We start from the raw sequence: 21,027 nt of genomic DNA on the forward strand, positions 1-21,027 counted from the left end.
GTTTTCCGCACACGTTCTATCTGGGACTGGACAGTATGTACTGTCAGGTCACGCGATAGTTTAGATGGAAGAGGCGGACCGGCCCGGTCAGCGGCTCTCGCCCGATGACCTCGTCCCCGCTCCTTACTGGGTCTTTTGCTGGACATCCTGCATTTCTCGTCCAGCCGGTCCCGGGAGGCTGCCTTTATGGGCTGCACCGCAGGCCTTCTTGCCCTCTGGCTCCCGGCTGAGCCTGGCCAGCGGGGCGGAGGGCGGGGGTGGCGGAGGGGGGGGGGAGCACCGGCTGGAGATCTGAGGGAGGGGACAGCGAGGGGGCGGCATTTCCCTCCCCTGCTTGGTCTCTGTAGAGTTACCATCAGTCAGGGGCCCCCTGCACCCCGTCTCTGAGCTCCGGACTGTCCTTCCCCCCACTCCCTGCTGTCGGGAGCCCCAGCTTTCTCTCCCAGCTTGCCCACCCTTTTGTGAATAATCCCTCCATTAAAATCTCCTTGGAGTCCTCCGTTTGAGCGGGACACCTGTGTCCTGTTGAGACGCCGTCGTATTTCTCTGGGGCTGCTGTCACAGTTACCAGGCACTTGGTGGCTTGGCTGAGCTAACTTACGGTCCTGTAGTTCGCGCCAGGCTGAACTCAGGGTGCCCGCAGGGCTGCAGTACCCCTCTGGGGGTGCTAGGAGAGAATTCACTTCCTTGCTTTCTCCACCTTCTCGCGTTCCTTGGCTCCCGGCCCTCTTCTAGTTTCCGAGCCCGAGGTGGCTGGTCAGGTGCTTCTCACAAGGTCATCTCTCTGGCTCCCTGCAAGGACAGGCTCTCCGGGTCCTTAGATTAGACCCACCTGGACAGTCACCTCACCTCAGGCCCTTCACCTTCGTCACGTCTGTGCAGCCCCTTTTGCCGTGAGAGGTGACACAGTCACAGGGTCTGAGGATTAGGACCGGGGCACCCCCGAGGCCGTTATTCTGCGCATCACAGATCCTGACTGCAAAGGCTCTGCATCACAGATTTGGGGGTGCGATTTTACCGGTCATCTGGTGGGGGAGGGCCCCAGCTCTGGGGCAGCCGGTGCGCACTTGAACTCCAGTGCTTTCTAAATCACTTGCACGTGTCTGTACCCGACAGCCCTTCCTAAAGAAAGCACAAGGCTCGTTTGACGGAGCCTGGTCTTCCTCAAGATTCCATCCTTCCTCAGGGAGCCTGGATTCAGGGCCGGGGGCTCTGGCTCTGAGGACCATGTTTGTCCCACAGTTCCTAATCCTAATTAATTCGCTTAATGATTTTAGCAACCATTTGGGAGGGAAAGATTTAGAATCATTTCTACAAGTTAAAAAAAAAAATCCAGGATCTTTCCTAAAGTGTCAGGACAGGGCAGACCACGTCTGGTGGGCGACAGGGACGTAGGATGCGGGAAGGGGACCCACGAGCTGCTTGGTGCCCTGTCTGTCATCCCTGTTAGTGATCCCAACACACTGTGATGCAGGACGGTTAGCCCCATGTTACAGAGAAGGGAAGTCGAGGTAAACAAGAACGGGTAAGTTAGACTTTGTTTTCCTTCATTTCAGGAGACCCAACTAAGCCATGCTTAAATTTATTTCTGTAAACGGGTTGGGTTTGGACCAAACTACCTATAGAGTCTTTGCTGATAAGGGCTTAGTGACCCCAGCACAAGTCAAGGGAGGTAATGGCTAAAATCTCGATAAGAAGGTTGACTTACGTTGCGTTGAGCTCGCAGCCTTGGCCCCCTTTCTCTAAACCAAAGTGACTGATGCGGATGCCCAGAAGCCTAAGGGATTCTGAATGAAATTGTGTCCTGTAGTTCGCGCCCCCAGAGTTTCTAGAAATTACATCCATCTCCTGCACAGGGCAAGGCCGTGCACTGCTGAGTATTGCTTTTTTCAAAAGCAGCTTTATTGAGAGATAATTTACATACCATAAAGCTCCCCCATTTTAAGTCCCCAATTCAGTGAGTTTTAGTATATTTACAGGGTTATGCAGTCACACCACATGCTGCGTCTACAACATTTCCATCTCCTGCCCATTTGTCGTCACCGCCATTCTCACCCCAGCCCTAGACAACCACGAATCTACTCTCCATTTCTCTCCATTTGCCCTTTCTGGGCATTTTGCTCTTAGGTAGGTGCCTTGTCCTAAGTCTAGGTGTTTGGGGTACCAGGCGTGGACTTTGTTCCCTTGGCAAATGGGGTCCAGTTGCTCTGTGAGCTTTCCTTCCAGTTCACTCTGGCTGTGTCACATTCATCTGTGTGGTGGAGGGTTCTGCTTTATTTGGGACACGTGGCAGGTTAGCTTGGGAGGGATGGAGAACAAGGGCCTCCCCGTCCCAATGGGCCACCGCTCCCCGCTCCCCCCCGGGCCACGCCTAGAAGCACATCGCCCCTAGTGGTCACCGAGCTCTCACCGGCTGGCGCTGCGGCCCACCAGCCCAGGGTGCGCGCTGCCCTTTCCCGAGATGCAGAGGATGGGCCCCTGGGGGCTTCACTTTCAGGTCCGCACCCCTTGTGTACAGGTCAGGCTACCTTAGTTTAGCCTGTGATCCCTTAAATTTTCTTCTCATCATATAGTTGAAACCAGTCGGCAGCCGGCTTGGCCCTTGGCTCCACCAGGCCACGGGTAAGGTCAGGCCAGGCTAGTTAACAGCCCAGAGAAACGGCTTGAAGCCGCTTGCCCGGGGTCTGTGTTGACCGTGGAGCCAGTTCCAAAGGTCAGCAGCTTCTCAAGACATTGAATGTTGGGCGTGTCAAGGTTGGTGTTTGGGGAAGGTATTATTGATTGTGTTGAATTATCTCCCATGTACTTGGGAACAGACTCGACAACAGGACGTGGTTCCCGTCTCTCGTCTGTTGTTGTGCGGTACTCTTGACCTGTGTTCCCTAATCGACAAGTCGAGCGGGTGCGTGCATATCCCCCGGGGACCTTCTACCCCTGGGCCTCCCCGGGTGGGTCCAGGAGGGATACAGACTCGGTGCGGTGCTCATCCAGCACCCAGCGAGCGCCGGCGGTCCCAGGGATGCCGTGGCGTCCGCCCCGCGGCCCCACCCGGCGGTGACGGCTAACCGTGTCCCTGTCCGCGTGCAGGTTCGGCCGGCGGCCCGTGCTGCTCTTCTCCGTCATCTTCATCCTCGTCTTTGGACTGACCGTGGCGCTGTCTGTGAACGTGACCATGTTCAGCACACTCAGGTTCTTTGAAGGATTCTGCCTGGCTGGAGTGATTCTCACCCTGTACGCACTACGTAAGTAGGAGCCTTCACGGCGGGTCTTGAAGAAATGAGGGGACGTGTGGCCGCTGCGTGCTGCGATGCGGGGAGGCGGGGGGGGCGGGCTGTGGAGGCAGCAGCTTCTGGAGGTGCGGACCACAGGCCTCATCTGCTGTGAAAACACTTGTTCCCACGTTGCGTCTCTAACCCTCCCTTCAGCCCGAGCTCCAGCTCAGGCTCAGGGCCCGTCGGAGGACGTGGGGGGCTGCATCATGGCCCGGAGAAGTGGGGGTCGGCCCACAGTGGGCGTGGACGGGCTTCTGCTTTCCCCTGGGATGTTCTGTGCTCACGTTCCGTGCACTGCCAAACCTGGACGTATCCGGGCATCCCTGCGCTTGGTTCCAGAAGAGCATACCAAGTGCTTGCTCCAGTTTGGTCCGGGCTCAGTGTTCTGAGGGACTCCTCAAGAGTGTTTCTTGTCTTTTTGTCTTTAAGACTGCGCCAGGTTCAGGCTTCTCACCTCCCCATGTGGCGTAAGTGCTCTGGACCTGAACCCTAGACACTGGTGCTGGGAGAGCAAACGGCAGTCTCTTCAGGGTGAAGAAAATTTCCATCGTGTTTGTGGCCCTTTTAACTCTCCTGTCAAGGGTGGTTGTCTCACTTCTTTGTAGTTGGTGGTTCCTAGCACAGGGCCACAAGCCCACAAGGAGAAGGAAGGTTTTAGGCGTTTACTTATTTTCTAGTTTTATACCTTTTAATCACAGTGTGGAAAGAACTGTTAGGACTAATGTAAGATGATTTATGACGTGTTTTCTTTTTCTTTCTCTTTGACAATATAGGCAGGATAGACTAAGTAGCAGTTTCCAGTGGGGTTAATAAGGATAGCTCTGATTATCTTAAAGTATGGCTCTCTTAGTTTAGTCTGTGATCCCTTTAAATAACACTTTTAGATAGCCTGGATTTTGTTCCCTTACTGTAGAGAACAGAAGTATAGTCGATTATAACGTAGCTTTATAACCACAGAGAATAAAAGGGCTACAGACGTGTTCTCCTAAAGTCACTGTTGACAGTTCTGTTATCTTCTTCCGGCACTGAATTGAATTGTGGTTTCTTAGAAATCACCGTTTCCAGGTTATTTGCATTTATTTTGGAACCCTTGCTCTTGGGGGTTCTTAAGGAATGTACGTGTTCCAGGGCAGTGGGTCGAGGTGATGTCTGTTCGGAGGGTGTGTTTCTTTGAACAGACATCATGGGCGGGGTGGGCCTGAGCGCTTCCACTCAAGGTGCCTGGGCCGTTCTCCATCCCTGCCCACCCGTCCGTCTGTGCAGAGCAGCGGCTCTCGCGCTCGTTCTGGAGGAGGGTCTGGGACCTGCTCTCAGGCCCCCTGGCCCCATGTTGGTTCAGGCGTGTGGGCGTCTGCTCTCCAGGCCGCCATCCCCACGGGGCTCCGGTTCCCCCAGGAGGACATCCGTCCTTTGCTTCCTTGAGGACGCTGTTCCCGGGGACGGCTCTGCACGCTGGCAGAATGGAACAGCCGCGCTTCAGACACTTAGCAGAGAAATAACCTCCATCTCACCACCCCGGTACTTAACCACATTCCGTGGAGAGAATGTTCACGGAAAAGAGCCTTAAAGCAAAGCTGACGTATCGGTTTTATCTTGCATGCCAACTGCTGGCAGAGACCTCAGAGGACCTGGCAGAACCCTTGGGGCCCAGCGGGAGAGGAGCCTGACCTGTTAGCCCTGCCGGCCTGTGATAAGGAAGGAGGGCAGGGGGTGGCCGGCCCTGGCCATCTCTGCAGACTCCCCTGAACTCAGCCAGACCTGGAGAGAATTTCCCCCAAACGGCATCATTTCAGCCTCACGTAGAATCGCCATTGTCCCTGTGAAATCTGTTGCTGTATGTACTGCGAAAAATGAAGCTAAGGCTGTTTTTTCATGAGTTTACACAGTGAGCTCTTTATAGTAGAACGTTCTCTGACATACTTCAGAACCATACGAAGAGCGTGCTTATCCCGGGAGACGGCTTTGCTGTTATCTTACCGGCACAGATCATGTAACCCAGGCATCTGCAAACTTTTTTCTGTAAAGGGACAGGTAGTAAATATTTTATTCTGTTGCAGCTACTCAGATCTGCCGTCGTATCCTGAAAGCAGCCATAAATAATATGTAAATGATTAGATGTGGCCGTGTTCCAGTAGGACTTTGTTTAGAGGCAGATGGTGGCCAGATTTGACCAGTGGGCCGTCATATTTTAGCCACTGATAAGTGATTCTCTCTCTTTCCACTGACGCTGGGAAGCTTGGAAGGCTTAGAATCTGATCTAGCATGTGTGTGGGCTTGACACGCTGAGCTTTAAATGCTGGCCTCTCTCCTAGTTTTATTTGAAATTTTCTGTTTTCATTTCTCCTTTGTCCCATTTTCCTATCTCCATAATTTAAGTATTATTTTATTATATGGATTTCTGCACACAGTCTTAAGTTTTCTTGGAAATGAAGCAAGGCGTAAATAAATAGTTATGTTTTCTTAGATTGGGATTATGAGTCAAACGTCAGAACAAATACCATTGCAATGAAAATTTCCAAATATCCACCAGTGGCCCGTTGTCCGAGTTAATAACGATATCTGATATAGCAAAATTAAAATAAAGCAAAACGATATAAATGATTACTTGGAGTTCATTGAGATAATATTTAAACAGCGTAAATCAGGAAAGCTAAGTTTGGGAAAGGAGACTCAAAAAAGGAAATAGAGTTGTAACGGGCAGACAGCATTGGAGTGGGTGTGCTGCGTGCTGGGCTGGGGTAGCCCCTCTCTCTGGCAATCTTGGGAGAAGACAGGCTGGTGACGAGAATTTAAGAGACCAGCTCTCAGTCCGTAGGGCAGGTGACTCTGAATTTCCTGATTAGTGTGCTTGCTAACATGTTATACACTAGTATATATGCTTAGTGAATGCTTGGGAATTTGTTTTGCTTAAAGGAAATTCTTCATAACCCTGGTCACAGGGTCGAAGTATTTCTTGACTCTAAAGAAAAGTTTTTACGTTGGGGAGGTTGATTATTTGTAAGATACATTTTTTACGGTCCTGACATTTTCTCCCCCTTCAACTGGCAGGTTTTTAGCTTACTTAATGCATCTGCTGGAAAGGTCTGAATTTTCTCAGAAGAGACCTGGATATCGTTGTTTTTTCAGCCTTGCAGGTTCTTGGCATTGTAAGAAGGGAGAGTCATGATTTTTGCCGACTTCGTTTTTTGCGGAGCTTGCCATGAAGGTGGACTCTTCATTTTGAGACATGATACTGACATGTGAAAGTTATGTGCTTTTACGTGCAAGGCTGCTTAAGGTTTTTCCTGTTTTGGAATTTGTCTAAGGTACATTCCAGTTAAAGACTCTCTCCTTGAAACTTAAGTTTCCTTCGGCTCACCAGAAGGAGATGTGGTTGTGTAATTAGGACATAAACTAGAGACGGTTGGCTTCTTCCCAGGAGTCTGTACCTGTAAGCATGTTGGCAGGAGCCAGAGACAGCAAGCCATGCTGAATGGTTAGTGGCAGCTACAGCCGAGCTTCCTGCCGCCTCTGAGGCCTCACGAGACACTGAAATAATTAAACACACTTGGGCCACCCTGGTGGCTTCATTGTAGCCCTTTAGCTCTGGACCCGGAAAAAAAAAAAAAAAAAAAAAAAGGTAGAAAGTCTTGACTTAGCTGGGCCAGCAGCAGGGAACCACAGACAAAGAAAAGAAGCGAGCATCACATTTCCTTATTCGTTTATGAAAAATAAAGTCTTGTCAGAGACTAAAGAAATAGACTCTTTTCGACACGGGCAGGTGTGATTTGTTGTGGTGTGAATTCTTTTTCCAACAAGGATTCGTAACCTCACAGACACGGTGATGCAGCTTTTGTAAAGATGTGTCCTTGTTTAAAAGAAGCCCCGAGAGGTTATAGCTTTTTGAGTTGACTTGATATCAGATGTAAAAAGTCCTGGGGGAGAGGAATGATTTTAGCATACTCTTTTGAGTTTCTCTCCTCGTTTGATCTCTGTCTTCCCCGCCCCACTTTTAGCAACCTCCCCCGACCCTGAGCGCAAGTAATGAGCCCTGCTTTTTGCCAGCAGAGACCATGCCTTACTGACGGTGGGTGAATAAACATTACTTTTCTGTTTTTGTTTTTTGGCCTAACAACAGTTAGGCCAAAAAACAAAACAATTGTTTTGTTTTGTTTGAACAATTTCCTTGAAAAATTAAAAGCTTCATGTTCTCATTATAATAACCCTCCTCAAACCCAGACAGCATACATAATTGGACGAATTTTACACATAATCAAGGAGTGACCAGAAATTTCACAGGTGACTAAGTTACTGATTACTTTGCAAAATGAGGAGCCAAGTCTTAACTGGTAAATAATCTCTGAAGAACCTTGAGTTTGCTCTGGGTGGGGTGATGTTCTGTTCTCACTAGCTCGTGAGATAGATGATGGATCTGGCCTCAGGCTGCGTAATTTCCATCGTGCTGCGTGACTTTCTTCCTCGCGATTGTCTGTGTTTCTATAATTTGATGTTCTTCTGAGCTAATATTCCTTGGGACGTATCTCAGTCGACAGGGTTTCTGAGCATCAGAGCTGTGCTGTACGTTAAGAAGACAGTCCACTGAACCGTGGCACCAGGGGGTGAGTCACTGAGCTGTGTGGTCAAGTATAGGCGACCCCAGCTGGCTGATGAGCACATATTGGCACTGCGTTGGGGTGAAGGGACAGTTTCAGTGTAAGTGACCCCAGCTGGCTGATGAGCAGATACTGGCACTGCGTTGGGGTGAAGGGACAGTTTCAGTGTAAGTGACCCCAGCTGGCTGATGAGCAAATATTTGCACTGAGTTTGGGTGAAGGGACAGTTTCAGTGTAAGTGACCCCAGCTGGCTGAGGAGCAAATATTTGCACTGAGTTTGGGTGAAGGGACAGTTTCAGTGTAAGTGACCCCAGCTGGCTGATGAGCAAATATTGGCCCTGAGTTTGGGTGAAGGGACAGTTTCAGTGTAAGTGACCCCAGCTGGCTGAGGAGCAAATATTTGCACTGAGTTTGGGTGAAGGGACAGTTTCAGTGTAAGTGACCCCAGCTGGCTGATGAGCAAATATTGGCCCTGAGTTTGGGTGAAGGGACAGTTTCAGTATAAGTGACCCCAGCTGGCTGAGGAGCAAATATTTGCACTGAGTTTGGGTGAAGGGACAGTTTCAGTGTAAGTGACCCCAGCTGGCTGATGAGCAAATATTGGCCCTGAGTTTGGGTGAAGGGACAGTTTCAGTATAAGTGACCCCAGCTGGCTGAGGAGCAAATATTTGCACTGAGTTTGGGTGAAGGGACAGTTTCAGTGTAAGTGACCCCAGCCGGCTGATGAGCAAATATTGGCCCTGAGTTTGGGTGAAGGGACAGTTTCAGTATAAGTGACCCCAGCTGGCTGATGAGCAAATATTTGCACTGTGTTGCGGTGAAGGGACATTTTCAGTGTAAGTGACCCCAGCTGGCTGATGAGCAAATATTTGCACTGCGTTGGGGTGAAGGTACAGTTTCAGTGTAAGTGACCCCAGCTGGCTGATGAGCAAATATTAGCCCTGAGTTTGGGTGAAGGGACAGTTTCAGTATAAGTGACCCCAGCTGGCTGATGAGCAAATATTGGCACTGCGTTGGGGTGAAGGGACAGTTTCAGTGTAAGTGACCCCAGCTGGCTGATGAGCATATATTTGCACTGAGTTTGGGTGAAGGGACAGTTTCAGTGTAAGTGACCCCAGCCGGCTGATGAGCAAATATTGGCACTGCGTTTGGGTGAAGGGACAGTTTCAGTGTAAGTGACCCCAGCTGGCTGTTGAGCAAATATTTGCACTGCGTTTGGGTGAAGGGACAGTTTCAGTGTAAGTGACCCAGGTGGCTGATGAGCAAATATTTGCACTGCGTTGGGGTGAAGGGACAGTTTCAGTATAAGTGACCCCAGCTGGCTGATGAGCAAATATTTGCACTGCGTTTGGGTGAAGGGACAGTTTCAGTGTAAGTGACCCCAGCTGGCTGATGAGCAAATATTGGCACTGCGTTTGGGTGAAGGGACAGTTTCAGTATAAGTGACCCCAGCTGGCTGATGAGCAAATATTTGCACTGAGTTTGGGTGAAGGGACAGTTTCAGTATAAGTGACCTCAGCTGGCTGATGAGCAAATATTTGCACTGCGTTGGGGTGAAGGGACAGTTTCAGTGTAAGTGACCTCAGCTGGCTGATGAGCAAATATTTGCACTGCGTTGGGGTGAAGGGACAGTTTCAGTGTAAGTGACCTCAGCTGGCTGGTGAGCAAATATTTGCACTGCGTTGGGGTGAAGGGACAGTTTCAGTATAAGTGACCCCAGCTGGCTGAGGAGCAAATATTGGCACTGCGTTGGGGTGAAGGGACAGTTTCAGTGTAAGTGACCCCAGCTGGCTGGTGAGCAAATATTGACACTGCCTTGGGGTGAAGGGACAGTTTCAGTGTAAGTGACCCCAGCTGGCTGATGAGCAAATATTTGCACCGCGTTAGCGTGAAGGGACAGTTTCAGTATAAGTGACCCCAGCTGGCTGATGAGCAAATATTGGCACTGCGTTTGGGTGAAGGGACAGTTTCTCGTGAATGTGTGCCTGGCCATCGTCATCTGTTGCCTTTTTCTTCCCCCACCTGCCCCGTCTTCAGATGCCTGGGTCTTCCCTGCCGCCACCCTCGGAGCCACTGCCCCGTTCTGGTGGGACCAGCTCTACCTACAGGGCTTTGTCCACCAAGGAAGTGAGTCAGAGTTTACCCAGCGCCTTTGACAAACATTTATTTTTAAACTTCAGAAGAGTTTTGGTTCGACCCAGGTTCAAAACGGAATGGTTGGGAAATCAGAACAGACTTAGGTTTCCCCATCTGTCTTTTTCTTCACGGGAAACACTTTACTAACCCACAGGCAGACTGTGACGAGGGAGGGAGCAGATGTATGAGAGAAAGGTAACGAGGCCTTGGTCCCCTCACCTGCCTTCCCCGTCACACCCCCCAGGAACCCCAGCGCTCTTGGGATGCTGCCGTAGGGCGGGGGTTCCAGCAGGTTGGTCCCATCCTCCCGAGGGGTTGAGGTGGCACAGCTTGGGGCCCTGTGGCTGGTCTGAGACTGGAGGGCCGAGTCGTCCAGCAGGGAACCAGGAAGCGCCGCCGAGGACGGTGTTTCTTGGAGTAGTGGCAGTTCTGCAAATAAAAATGATGAAACCTCTCTCCCGCTTCTCACGTACTAGCCGCTACTTGGATTTATATGGAGACTTTTCTCTGAAGAAAGTGCAAATGTCTGTGTGTCTCTAGGGCATGTGAGGAAATGTTGTGTCACCTGCACGTCAAAGGTGGAAATACGAGGGCAGAGGAAGGGTACGCGTCTGGTGGCATCACTAAGGCCAGGATGCCCAGTCTTCTGCTGGAAGTTGGGACAGAGGTTCGTGTGAGTGGGCGTCAAGTGCATATTCCTTTGGGTGTTTGGAATTTGGTGAGGAGAGTCCTGTCTCAAAATCAGCTGAAAAAATAGAAAATATTTAGGTATCTGGCATTCTAAAATGAGAGTATTTGGATGCCTTTTCCCCCCCGCAGTGGAGGATGTTATTAACGCCGTGTCCATCCCTGAGGACTGGGTGTTTCCCAGACTGGGATTCTAGTGGTGCGTGAGGGCTTCGTTTGAAACAAGCTGCTCACACACTAAAAGGGGAAGGAGAGAGATGTGGAGATCAGGAGATCCAGGTGTAGCGTGAGCTCCATGGTGGACCGACCCTGTGCCTGCAACAAACTGCTTTATCTCTAAGCTTCTGTCTCCCTCTCTCTCAAGTCAGGGCACAGGTTTCAAAGTGTGTCCCGTGGAACCATTTGTGGAGAAAATGGGTAGAAAGCAAAAACAAATGGATTCTAGGTGTTAACATTGACTACCTCTGTCAAGATAAGGCAACGACAAAACCAAGTGGAAACTACCGCTGACCCTGTGCTTTCCTGCTTAAGCATTCCATGGCTTTTCATTCTAAGCTCAGCCAGGAGCCCCCCCCGGTGCTGAGGGTTTCATAGCCCTCAACAGGGGCCACGAAGGGCAGGAACCCGGGGATGCTAGGCCCTGAATGGTGTCCTTCTCCGGCCCGCGCTGGCAGCCTGAGTCACTGCTCTCTGGAGGCTGCAGCGCTGAGGGGCTGAGGCCAGAGGTGACGTGGGAGGTGAGTGGGGGGCAGGCTTAGCAGTTGACCGTTTCCCCGTCCCTGTGGTTCTCGGGCCTGCCTTCTAGGCCGCAGCTCCACCACCCGCCCCCCACCCCCGCCACTTCTGGGAAAGCCTTTCTTGCCCACCGCACCCTCCTTTCTCGCCACACGTTTGCCAGGTGGGCTCACAGGTCTGTTCCAGGGATCCCGTTAGACGCCACAGGGTTTTCTTCTCTCGTCTGGAAAGACAGGAAGGGACACAGTGCTGGAAGCTGTGCCGACTGGAAGAGGGGGTTGAGGAGAAGTAAGAGAGCCGTGTTAGACTGACTTTGTTTTGTTTTTCACTCCTGAAACAAAAGAGAGGAAATGAACGTCACCTGGAAAGCAAGTGAAAAAGACCAGGCTTCTTTAAAAACATCCAAACGGATCTGTGGGAGATGAAATCGTGACTGGTTTTCCAAACGGATCTGTGGGAGATGAAATCGTGACTGGTTTGCCCAGACTCCTGTTGGCAAAAAAAACCCATAATCTTGGCTGAGAGAATAGAGAGAAACGCAACTCCCGTGACGCAGAGCCCTGAAGGCTTGCTGTCAGCGACCGTGTGCCTCTGTGTCACGCCAGAGCAACTCGGCTTCAGGGAGTCTCGGTTTTGTTTTTGGTGGCTCTCGTGAAAACAGGACTGCTTTCTCCTTCACTCATGCACTCAGCAAGCATTCGAGGGCTTCCTAGGTGCCAGGGGACCGTGATTAACTTGAGCACTTACCGGGTACCTAAGTCAGGCGCTGAGCACGCAAAGGCGGACACACCTTCCTGCCCACCGGGACTCAGAGTTTAGTGAGGGAGATGCAGGGCCAGGCCCCGGCTGCACTGAGAGTGTCGGAAAGCAAGCCCGAGCTGTGAATTTGCTAGGGTCAGGGGGAGTAGGTGTTAGCTATTTGCAGTGGATACTCAGAGGGCAGAGGAGCCTAGAGCATTCTGGGTACTGTGGGTGATCAGGGACCAGCTGGAGCCTAGTGCATTCTGGGTACTGTGGGTGATCAGGGACCAGCTGGAGTCTAGTGCATCCTGGCAAATGTAAGTGATTAGGGGCCAGGTGGAGCCTAGTGCATCCTGGGTAATGTGAATGGTTAGGGACCGGCTGGAGCCTAGAGCATCCTGGATAATGTGGGTTATTAGGGGCTGGGTGTAGCCCAGAGGCTGAATCATGAATAGTGAAGCCTGGGAAGGAGGCTGGGACAATGCACAAAAAGACTCTGTCCTCCGTGACCTTGGGACAGTGCCAGGCTACTGCAGGGTCTCAAGCAGAAAGGTACTGTTTTAGATGCACGTTTTGGGGGGATTGCTCAGGCTGGGGCGGTGGAGAGCAGACCAAGGAAGCAGGCCAAGCTGAAAGCTGCAGGCGGTTGCAGCATCTGGGTGAGGAAGGAGAGCCTGGATGAAGGCTGTGGCCACGGGGAAGGAGAGACTTTGAGGAGGTGGGACCTGAGCTTAGGTGATTGGAGAAGGGAGCGCAGAGGACCTGGTGACCAGCTTGGGCACCTGGATAGGTTTTCCTCCAAATGGTGGGGTGAGGAATAAAACCCAGGCTTTCAGATTCCTAATCCTATAGATTTCGAAGCCACCGGCCCCTCCCCTCCTCTGGCAGGTTTGCCGGGGGAAGATGACAGCTTCAGTTTCAGATATGACGAGTCGGGGGTGTCTTAGGGGTATCTGGGGTGATTGATTTAGCAGGTGACTGGCTGTTCAGAAGTTCAGGAGCAAGGTCCGCATGTCCTCAGCATCAAGGTAGCAGTTACAGGCCCCGGCATAGCTGAGTTTGCCCAGAGCCTGTGTAACGTGAGAAATAAATGGGTGGAGGAAGAGGAACCAGTGAGGGAGGTGGGAAGGAGTAGCCTGAGTGGTCAGTGGAAAGTCAGAATAGCCTGATAACCAGGGCGCTAAGGAGAGGCCAATGAGAGTGTCCAATGATGCAAGAAGAGGATTGAGAAACAGCCCTGGGCTGGAGCAATGGTCGCCCAGTAGGTCAGAGGTAACCAGGGCAAAAGCAACTTCCATTTAGTTATTAATGTAATCTAAATCATTTCAAGCATAGGTTTTAATTTCTGTCTTCCCCAGAGGGATGCATCTTGTCCTCATGTCAAGTATTTTAGAAAGAAAGTAACTTTTTTTTGGTAAAATGTATGTAACATAAAATTTACCATCGCAACCATTTTTAAGTGTACGAGTCAGTGGCTTAAGTGCATCCACATTGCTGTGCAAGAAAATAACAAGTAAGTGTCGATTATAATTGGGTAGAAAAAATGGAGTTTAGAAGGCAAATCAGTAAAGAGTCTTTTCTTGAAGTCACCTGAAACAGTGCATTCTCTTGGCTCAGTAGCTGGGAATTCAGAACTGCAGTTGAACTAGAGATGCAGTTTTGTCTTCCAAGGGATGTCATGTTGCTCACGCCGGAAGCAGGGTCTGCACACTCGCTGTGCGCCCACGCTCCTTCTTGTCCACACGCACGCATGTGTGTGTCACACGTCAGCATCTGGGAAGATGCTGGGAAGGGTTTGGTGTTGGATGTAAGCCAAGCCCCACCCCTCGCCCAGTGTGATCTTGGGCGAGGTGCTTAAAGACTCTAAATCCGTTTCTTACCATGAAGGGTGGTGCAGAGAGTTGAGAGGATGAACGTTATCGCCGTCAGTAAACCACGAAGATCCAGAGAAGTGTGGGTGGGCGTGTGTGTTCGTGCACGTGCTTCTGTGCGTGTGACGGCCACCGCTCTGCTGAAAGCAGGAATCCTGTGCTGGGATCATCAAGCCTTTCCTCTTCCAAAGGGCCTCATCCGAGGGCTTCCCTGAGCTCACAGCAGACTCGGAGCACTTAGCTGGAGGGGAACGTTGGACTGGGGCTGGCTACTCGCTGGGGGTCACGGAGGAGAGTCCCTGTGGTGGGGACAGGCGGGGTAAAAATCCGCTTCATAACCGTTTCTCCAGCAGCTGGCTTAATAAACCACCTCTCCTGCGACATCCATCCAGAGCCCCACAGGCTGCATTTTTAAACTCCACACCACTTCAGGGGCAGGAGAAGATAATAAACTAAAGGAAAGGTTCTCCTGGACAAATCATACGAGGGGCCCTCGGCTCTTCTGTTGGACCCAGAACACTCCATTCCTCGCTGAGAAAGGCACAAGGAAATGGAACACTGGCAGCTGTTTTCAAGATCTCACACACATTTTTTTAAAATTTCATACTAACTGTATAAGGTAGATCCTACTAAGACCCCCATTTTACGGATAAGGAAACTGAGACCTCTAATCCCCGGGTGAGTGGGGCCTTTCAGGAGGAGCTAGCATTGACTGGACTTTACAGGGTGCCTTGATGCTGTGCTGAGTGCAGAATCAATAGTTCAGTTACTCCACCCCTTAACCCTATGATTTGGGCACCACTGTTATCCCCACTTTACAAATGGGGACCTGAGGTGTAGGTGAGGTAACTGGCCCAGGACCACAAACCCAGAGATGGAGGAGCCAGGACTGGACCCCAGGTCTCGGTGGCTCCAGTGCCCGTGTTGGTAACTGCCATGTCGTTCCTAACAGCCCTAATATCATTTTAAATGTGTACAAATATCCCATAAGGAGTTTGCATTAGTTCTTACAACTTCTAAATGACTATAACACCAAAGTGTTAATGACCTCCAATTCCAAAACCAGTACGATCCAAATTAATGGCACTTGAATGTGATGGGTGAGGGTCTTTTCCTGAAACAGAATCGCCCGTTCAGCCTTGTTGGGTCAAGCAGCAGAAAGACATGGCTGCAGATTCAGTCTCACATTTAATCTATTTTGGCATTTGGACTTGAAAATTCCCAGCGTCCGGGATGCCTGTTCACATAACTTTGCTGTCTGAGATGGTGTTAACAGCTTTGAGGCTTTGCCCGCATGGAACACTCATCCTTCATACCCACCACGCCTCGGGCCCTCGACGGCCCTGCTGACTTGTCTGCTTCTCTTGACCATAAAGTGAGATTTGTGGCATGATTAAAACATTAGCTAAACAGGCGCTTAGTCCAGTGCTGACCGGGGCTGAGCCGGGAAGCCATCACTACGTCCCGTGTCCTGGCGCTCCTGTGCTGATGAGCATGGCCTTTCCAGGGATGGCCTCAGCCTGGTCACGTCCTGGGGTGCTGGACACCGTGGTGGCTCCCATCTCCTGCTGCTTTGTTCAAACCACGCTTAAGCCTGCCTCTGTGCAGCCAGCCACGGTGACCTTCGGCCTTTGGACTGTAAATCTAGACACGAACGTGGTCTGAAATCTCAGGTCCCTGCTGGGTTCCGGGCTGCTCAGCCAGACAATCAAGGTGATGCTTGTGTGAATATAAACGGATTTCCATTGACGTGAGAACACAAAATTTAAAGGTTCCTGCAGACCGCCAAGAACGTGTCCTCAGGTGGCCAGAGATGGGCCTCCCCCAACTCAGGAACCCGCGTTCTAGAGTCTAGACTCCAGCCTCAGCTGGTGACCCTCTCCCTGTCCCCGTTCCTGCCGCCCTCAGCTCCTCCCACCCCCATCACTGGCTGGATGGCTTGGCTCCGGCCTGCCCCCCCCCGCTCCCCGTCCCTTTCCCCAGTCAGCTGCCTCTCTGGCCTCATCCTGCATCCTGAGGACCAGGCACCTTCCCAAGAGATACCTCTGTCCTCTCACCCAGGAGCCTGGCCGGCGAGTGGGACCTCTCCACAGGGAGTCACTGTGGGGGGCTGGAAAGGTTTTCCCAAAGGGCTGGGGCCTCCGAGGGACATGGGTGCCGGGTGCGGTGTCCCGGCGTCACTCTGTAGGCGGAGGACAGCCATCGCCGGCTTTTTGCGAAAGTGTTTGCTCCGTTCCGTGTTTCGGGGAGATAGCTCTGGGGGCCTTGCCCTCTCATCCCATCGTGGCTGGCAAGTAGTAAGAGTTTGTGCCATTCTAGTTCTCGCTAGTTCTAACCAGTTTGAACCAGAATGTCCTCTTGTCACGGAAGGCGTCCCTGCAGAAAGTTCAGTGGAGAGCCCATCGTTCAGATCTCTCTTTCCCATAAATGAAATTTACCAAGGCCATTCCTCTTCTTGGCGCTTTTGTCATGGAAAAGGTGGTCTCCTCCGGAATCATCCTTTAGCATCCGTCCTCGTGTTTCACCCTGCTCCCGGCGGCACGGGCTCCCAGCCACGGCCGGGGATTGCTGTTGCAACTTTGATGTGAGCCTGGAGTCGTCGGGGTGTCGGCTTGCTCTGGGGTACTCGGATCTCTCTCTTTAAGAGAGTATAATTGAATCACAGAACACGCCACCCCGGGGGTTTAAGGCTGACATCCCGGGAGGGGATCGCGGTGCCCAAACCTTGTTTTTCCTTTGTGATCGTCACCCAAAAACCTGGTGCTGGTCTCTGACCCGTTTGTTTATTTTCCGTTTCCCTTGTGGGGTCACTGTAGGGTCTTATTTCACGTTCTCTCCAGGGGATAATTGTTCTTTTGCTGTTTTTCCAGGCTCTTCTTTTTGGCATTTTCCCCATCCACCTTGTGACAGTAGAAGCAAGTGTTTGCACAGTTGGCTTTTCTGTCTCATCACCGCTGCTTTGGCATCTCTGTGGGGCTGGGGGGCCAGCAGGGCGGGAGGGGCTGCTGTCTGCTTTCAGCGCACGAGAGAGCATCGCTTAAGGCTCCCATCCTTCTTCAGGGCTGATAAGGCAGCTGAGAATAAAAGAAGAGTTGAAACCTCAGGATAGTTACCTTCTGAAAAGTTACACAGACCTCTGATCTCTTCAAATATTGGGAATTATTGTGAACAGTTTATAAACATGAACCTGAAGGATTTGGGTGAAGGAGTGTGGTGGTTACACGTCTAAGTTATAGAAGAAGAAATAAAATGGGAAAACACACGCCTTTATTTTCTCTCCCATTCTCTCTCACACGTCAGACTGTGAGACAGAGCCAATCCATCATCATAAACTCTCTCTAAAGAGGTTTAGACCAGAGCTTTCCGAGAGACCTTGCAGCAGGGCTGGGAGTGTGCTCTGTCTACGTTGCCCGGTGCTCTGACCCCACCGCATGTGGCAGCTGAGCAGTGACATGTGGCCGGGGACTGGGGCACTGAATCTGTAAATTTAGTTACTTTTCATTAATTAACTATAAGTAACCGCATGTGGCTAGCAGCTGCTGCTTTGGTCAGCGCTGCTGGAAGCTTGGCGTTGAATCATCTCGGGATGGTTTATTTCGCCAGCCCTGACCTCCCTACCAGGTTCCACAGCCCTCCACGCAGCTGCCTGGTGGGAGTCCCGCTCGGCCCTTGAAAGCGTCTCGGGGTTAGTGTGGCTGAGACAGAGCCCTCGTCCGCCCTCAGCCTCACGGCCACGGCCACCCCGTCTTCCCAACCTCAGTCCAGACCCTCAGCCTCACGGCCACGGCCGCCCCGTCTTCCCAACCTCAGTCCAGACCCTCAGCCTCACGGCCACGGCCGCCCCGTCTTCCCAGCCTCAGTCCAGACCCTCAGCCTCGCAGCCACGGCCACCCCGTCTTCCCAACCTCAGTCCAGACCCTCAGCCTCACGGCCACGGCCGCCGCGTCTTCCCAACCTCAGTCCAGACCCTCAGCTTCACGGCCACGGCCCCCCGTCTTCCCAACCTCAGTCCAGACCCTCAGCCTCGCAGCCACGGCCACCCCGTCTTCCCAACCTCAGTCCAGACCCTCAGCCTCACGGCCACGGCCGCCGCGTCTTCCCAACCTCAGTCCAGACCCTCAGCCTCACGGCCACGGCCGCCGCGTCTTCCCAACCTCAGTCCAGACCCTCAGCCTCACGGCCACGGCCGCCGCGTCTTCCCAACCTCAGTCCAGACCCTCAGCCTCACGGCCACGGCCGCCGCGTCTTCCCAACCTCAGTCCAGACCCTCAGCCTCACGGCCACGGCCCCCCGTCTTCCCAACCTCAGTCCAGACCCTCAGCCTCGCAGCCACGGCCACCCCGTCTTCCCAACCTCAGTCCAGACCCTCAGCCTCACGGCCACGGCCGCCGCGTCTTCCCAACCTCAGTCCAGACCCTCAGCCTCACGGCCACGGCCGCCGCGTCTTCCCAACCTCAGTCCAGACCCTCAGCCTCACGGCCACGGCCGCCGCGTCTTCCCAACCTCAGTCCAGACCCTCAGCCTCACGGCCACGGCCGCCGCGTCTTCCCAACCTCAGTCCAGACCACCGACCGCGCGGCGGCTCCGGCCGAGGGTCTGAGTCGCTTTCTCCCCTCTCCCCCTTGATCAGCAAGTCCCTCTGATCACCTGCTGAGGCCCTCGATTCCCTCCACCCCACCACAGCCCCCGAGGCAAAGCCTTTCCATTTCTTGCCCTCAGTAGCTTCCTGAGCCGTCTTCCTGCTTCCTGCTCATGCCGTGCAGCTAATTCTTCACTTACAACCAGGGTGATACCTATGCATCCGGAACCAGGCCTCGTGCTCATCTACTTCAAACCCTCTGGGTAAGTTAGCCGTGGCTTCACTGCGGAAGCCTGAAAACCAGAATGACAAGGGTTTAAACAAAGTAGCTGTTTGTTTCTACCGTCACCGTAGTCATCCAGGCGGGCATGGACGGTCTCCTGAGCCCGGGGCCCGGACCCTCCCTGTCTGCTAATCCTGCCGTCACGTCCACATTCCAGCCAGCACGGGGGTGGAAAAGAGGAGGTGGGAACGCCCTTCCCATTAAGGTCACTGCTCGGAGGTCGTGGGTACCACGTCTTACATCCCCATAGTAACCTGGCCACGTTCTGTCGCCGTGATTCTGCTCATGTGACGTCTGCAAAACTTTCTCAGACCATCCCTCTAACCATCAGCCAAATTATTCCTTTAGGACCACCTGCCTGTTTTTTAAGCACCTACCACCCCCTGGAAAGATATTTATTTATCTGAATCTCCATGAATACCCCCCGCCCCCGCCCCCGGCTCTGGAGTAGACTCCGCAGAGCACGGCCTTCCCATTCTTCTTCTCCCCTGTATCTCCGGCACGTGGGGCTGTACCTGGCACAGAAAGGCTGTCTAAACATGATTTGGGTGAGTGAATGAATTCATGGAACGTGATGAAAAGCTGTGCAGCTCTGTCACAGAGTAGAAGTATGTGTGTGGCTGTAAAATACGAAAGCCGGAAAGGCTGGAGTTCTCTTGGTCCCATTCCCGCCTATTAAAGATGAGGGAAAAGGACGCGTGCTGTCACGTAGGTGGTTATGAAGAGGAAAGGTAATAGCTGGGGTTTCTCAGGAAGCCTCGTGAGCTAGACGGCTGTGGGCTGGACGCCAGAAGAGTTGGCTGGGCTCAGAACCGACGGCTCAGCCCTGCACTCCCACGGCTGATTGATACGGGCTGCTAGCAGAACAAGGTCTCAGTGACCCTGTGTGCAGACGACGTCTGACTGAGCACAAAACGCGGGGCTGGCCAGCAGGAGCGAGGACACAGGTCCCCGTCCTCCTTGTCTTCACCACGATTGGTTGACTGCCCGCGAGTCACTGCTGTCGCCTTCACCGTAGCTCCGTGGCGGGGAGGGGGTATCGCAGCCCATCCTGTACCCTCTGCCCGTGGTGGGTACTCCGGAAGAGCTAAGAGATGGGAAGGGATCTCATGGGGGGTTTTGGTGAGTCTGTAAAGAGTCAGGGTGTCGCTTCTCCATCCACACAGCTCACGAGATGCACTTAAAGAGCGGACCCAGCATCCGCAGTAAACCGTCTGGTTCCCTCGCGTTGGGCATGCAGGGCCCTTAGGCCGGGCTCCAGCATCCGTGTCAGGGTCCTTGGCTCCGCTGCTGTCCGGCCGTGGTTTCACAGGTAGCCAGCGTTTTATTTAAGGTCTCAGGACCTGAAACTAATGTTTACGAAATAAAGCAGAGCTGCCTAGACTCTGTACCTTCCCTTAGGGTCTAGCAATGCACACCAGGCTCGGGAGTGCCAAGGGTCCTATGCGGGATGCAGGCCGGCCCCCAGTTTCCACCCCGTCTTTCATAGATGAGACAGATGAATAGTGAAATGGGGCCAGGGTGGCCGCAGGGGATACGCTTAGCCCAGGCCCCTCCTAGGAGGTCGTAAACCTGCAGGGAACGCTGAGTGTGCCCAGAGCTCTGGGCCCCTTGGAGCATTAGGCTTACTTCCGGCTCCCAGCTCCTCCCGTGGGAGAGCCTGCCGGGGAGGTCATTGCACACGTGGGTAGAATTCTTGGCCCGCATGTGAAGGGTTTGCACTAGGACTCGACTAGGCTCTGGGCACGGCAGGAGGAGGAGGGGGCAGGTAGGGGACCCAGGGTGTGCCTGGATCGCTCTGCATTCTTATGTTGTGGGTGAATCTTTAAAACTCGGATCAGTGCGCTCTGTGATTTGAGGCCAGTTACTTGAGAGGCTGAATGTATGTAAAATGTCCAGGTGGTCATGCCTTTTTCTTCTTCAGGATCATTGGATGAGAGGTTTAGCTTAGGCCAGGAGGTGTGAGAAGAGCCTCATTCCCTTATGCCTGACGTGACTCCCAGCTGGCAGCTGTTCCAGATGACGCAGCAGACAGATGGTGGCAGCTGGCCTGGTGACACCGTGCCAGGAGGGGGGGCTGTTCATTTCATCCAAAACGGGGCCTTTTTTGAAACACAGCATTGTGATGTC

At 52.6% G+C, this 21,027-nt stretch overlaps 1 protein-coding gene across 2 annotated transcripts in view; it reads left to right on the forward strand.

Annotated features, from left to right (window-relative positions):
- SLC22A23 (solute carrier family 22 member 23) overlaps window positions 1-21,027 on the forward strand; it is a 151,078-nt gene that overhangs the window by 37,274 nt on the left and 92,777 nt on the right. For both annotated transcript variants that reach the window (XM_068558120.1, XM_068558122.1), the window contains one exon: window positions 3,088-3,242. In XM_068558120.1, the coding sequence (XP_068414221.1) occupies window positions 3,088-3,242 (155 nt within the window). The remainder of the gene's footprint in view (window positions 1-3,087; window positions 3,243-21,027) is intronic.

This window comes from Eschrichtius robustus, chromosome 12 (genome assembly GCF_028021215.1).
Source record: "Eschrichtius robustus isolate mEscRob2 chromosome 12, mEscRob2.pri, whole genome shotgun sequence".
NCBI classification, from domain to species: domain Eukaryota; kingdom Metazoa; phylum Chordata; class Mammalia; order Artiodactyla; family Eschrichtiidae; genus Eschrichtius; species Eschrichtius robustus.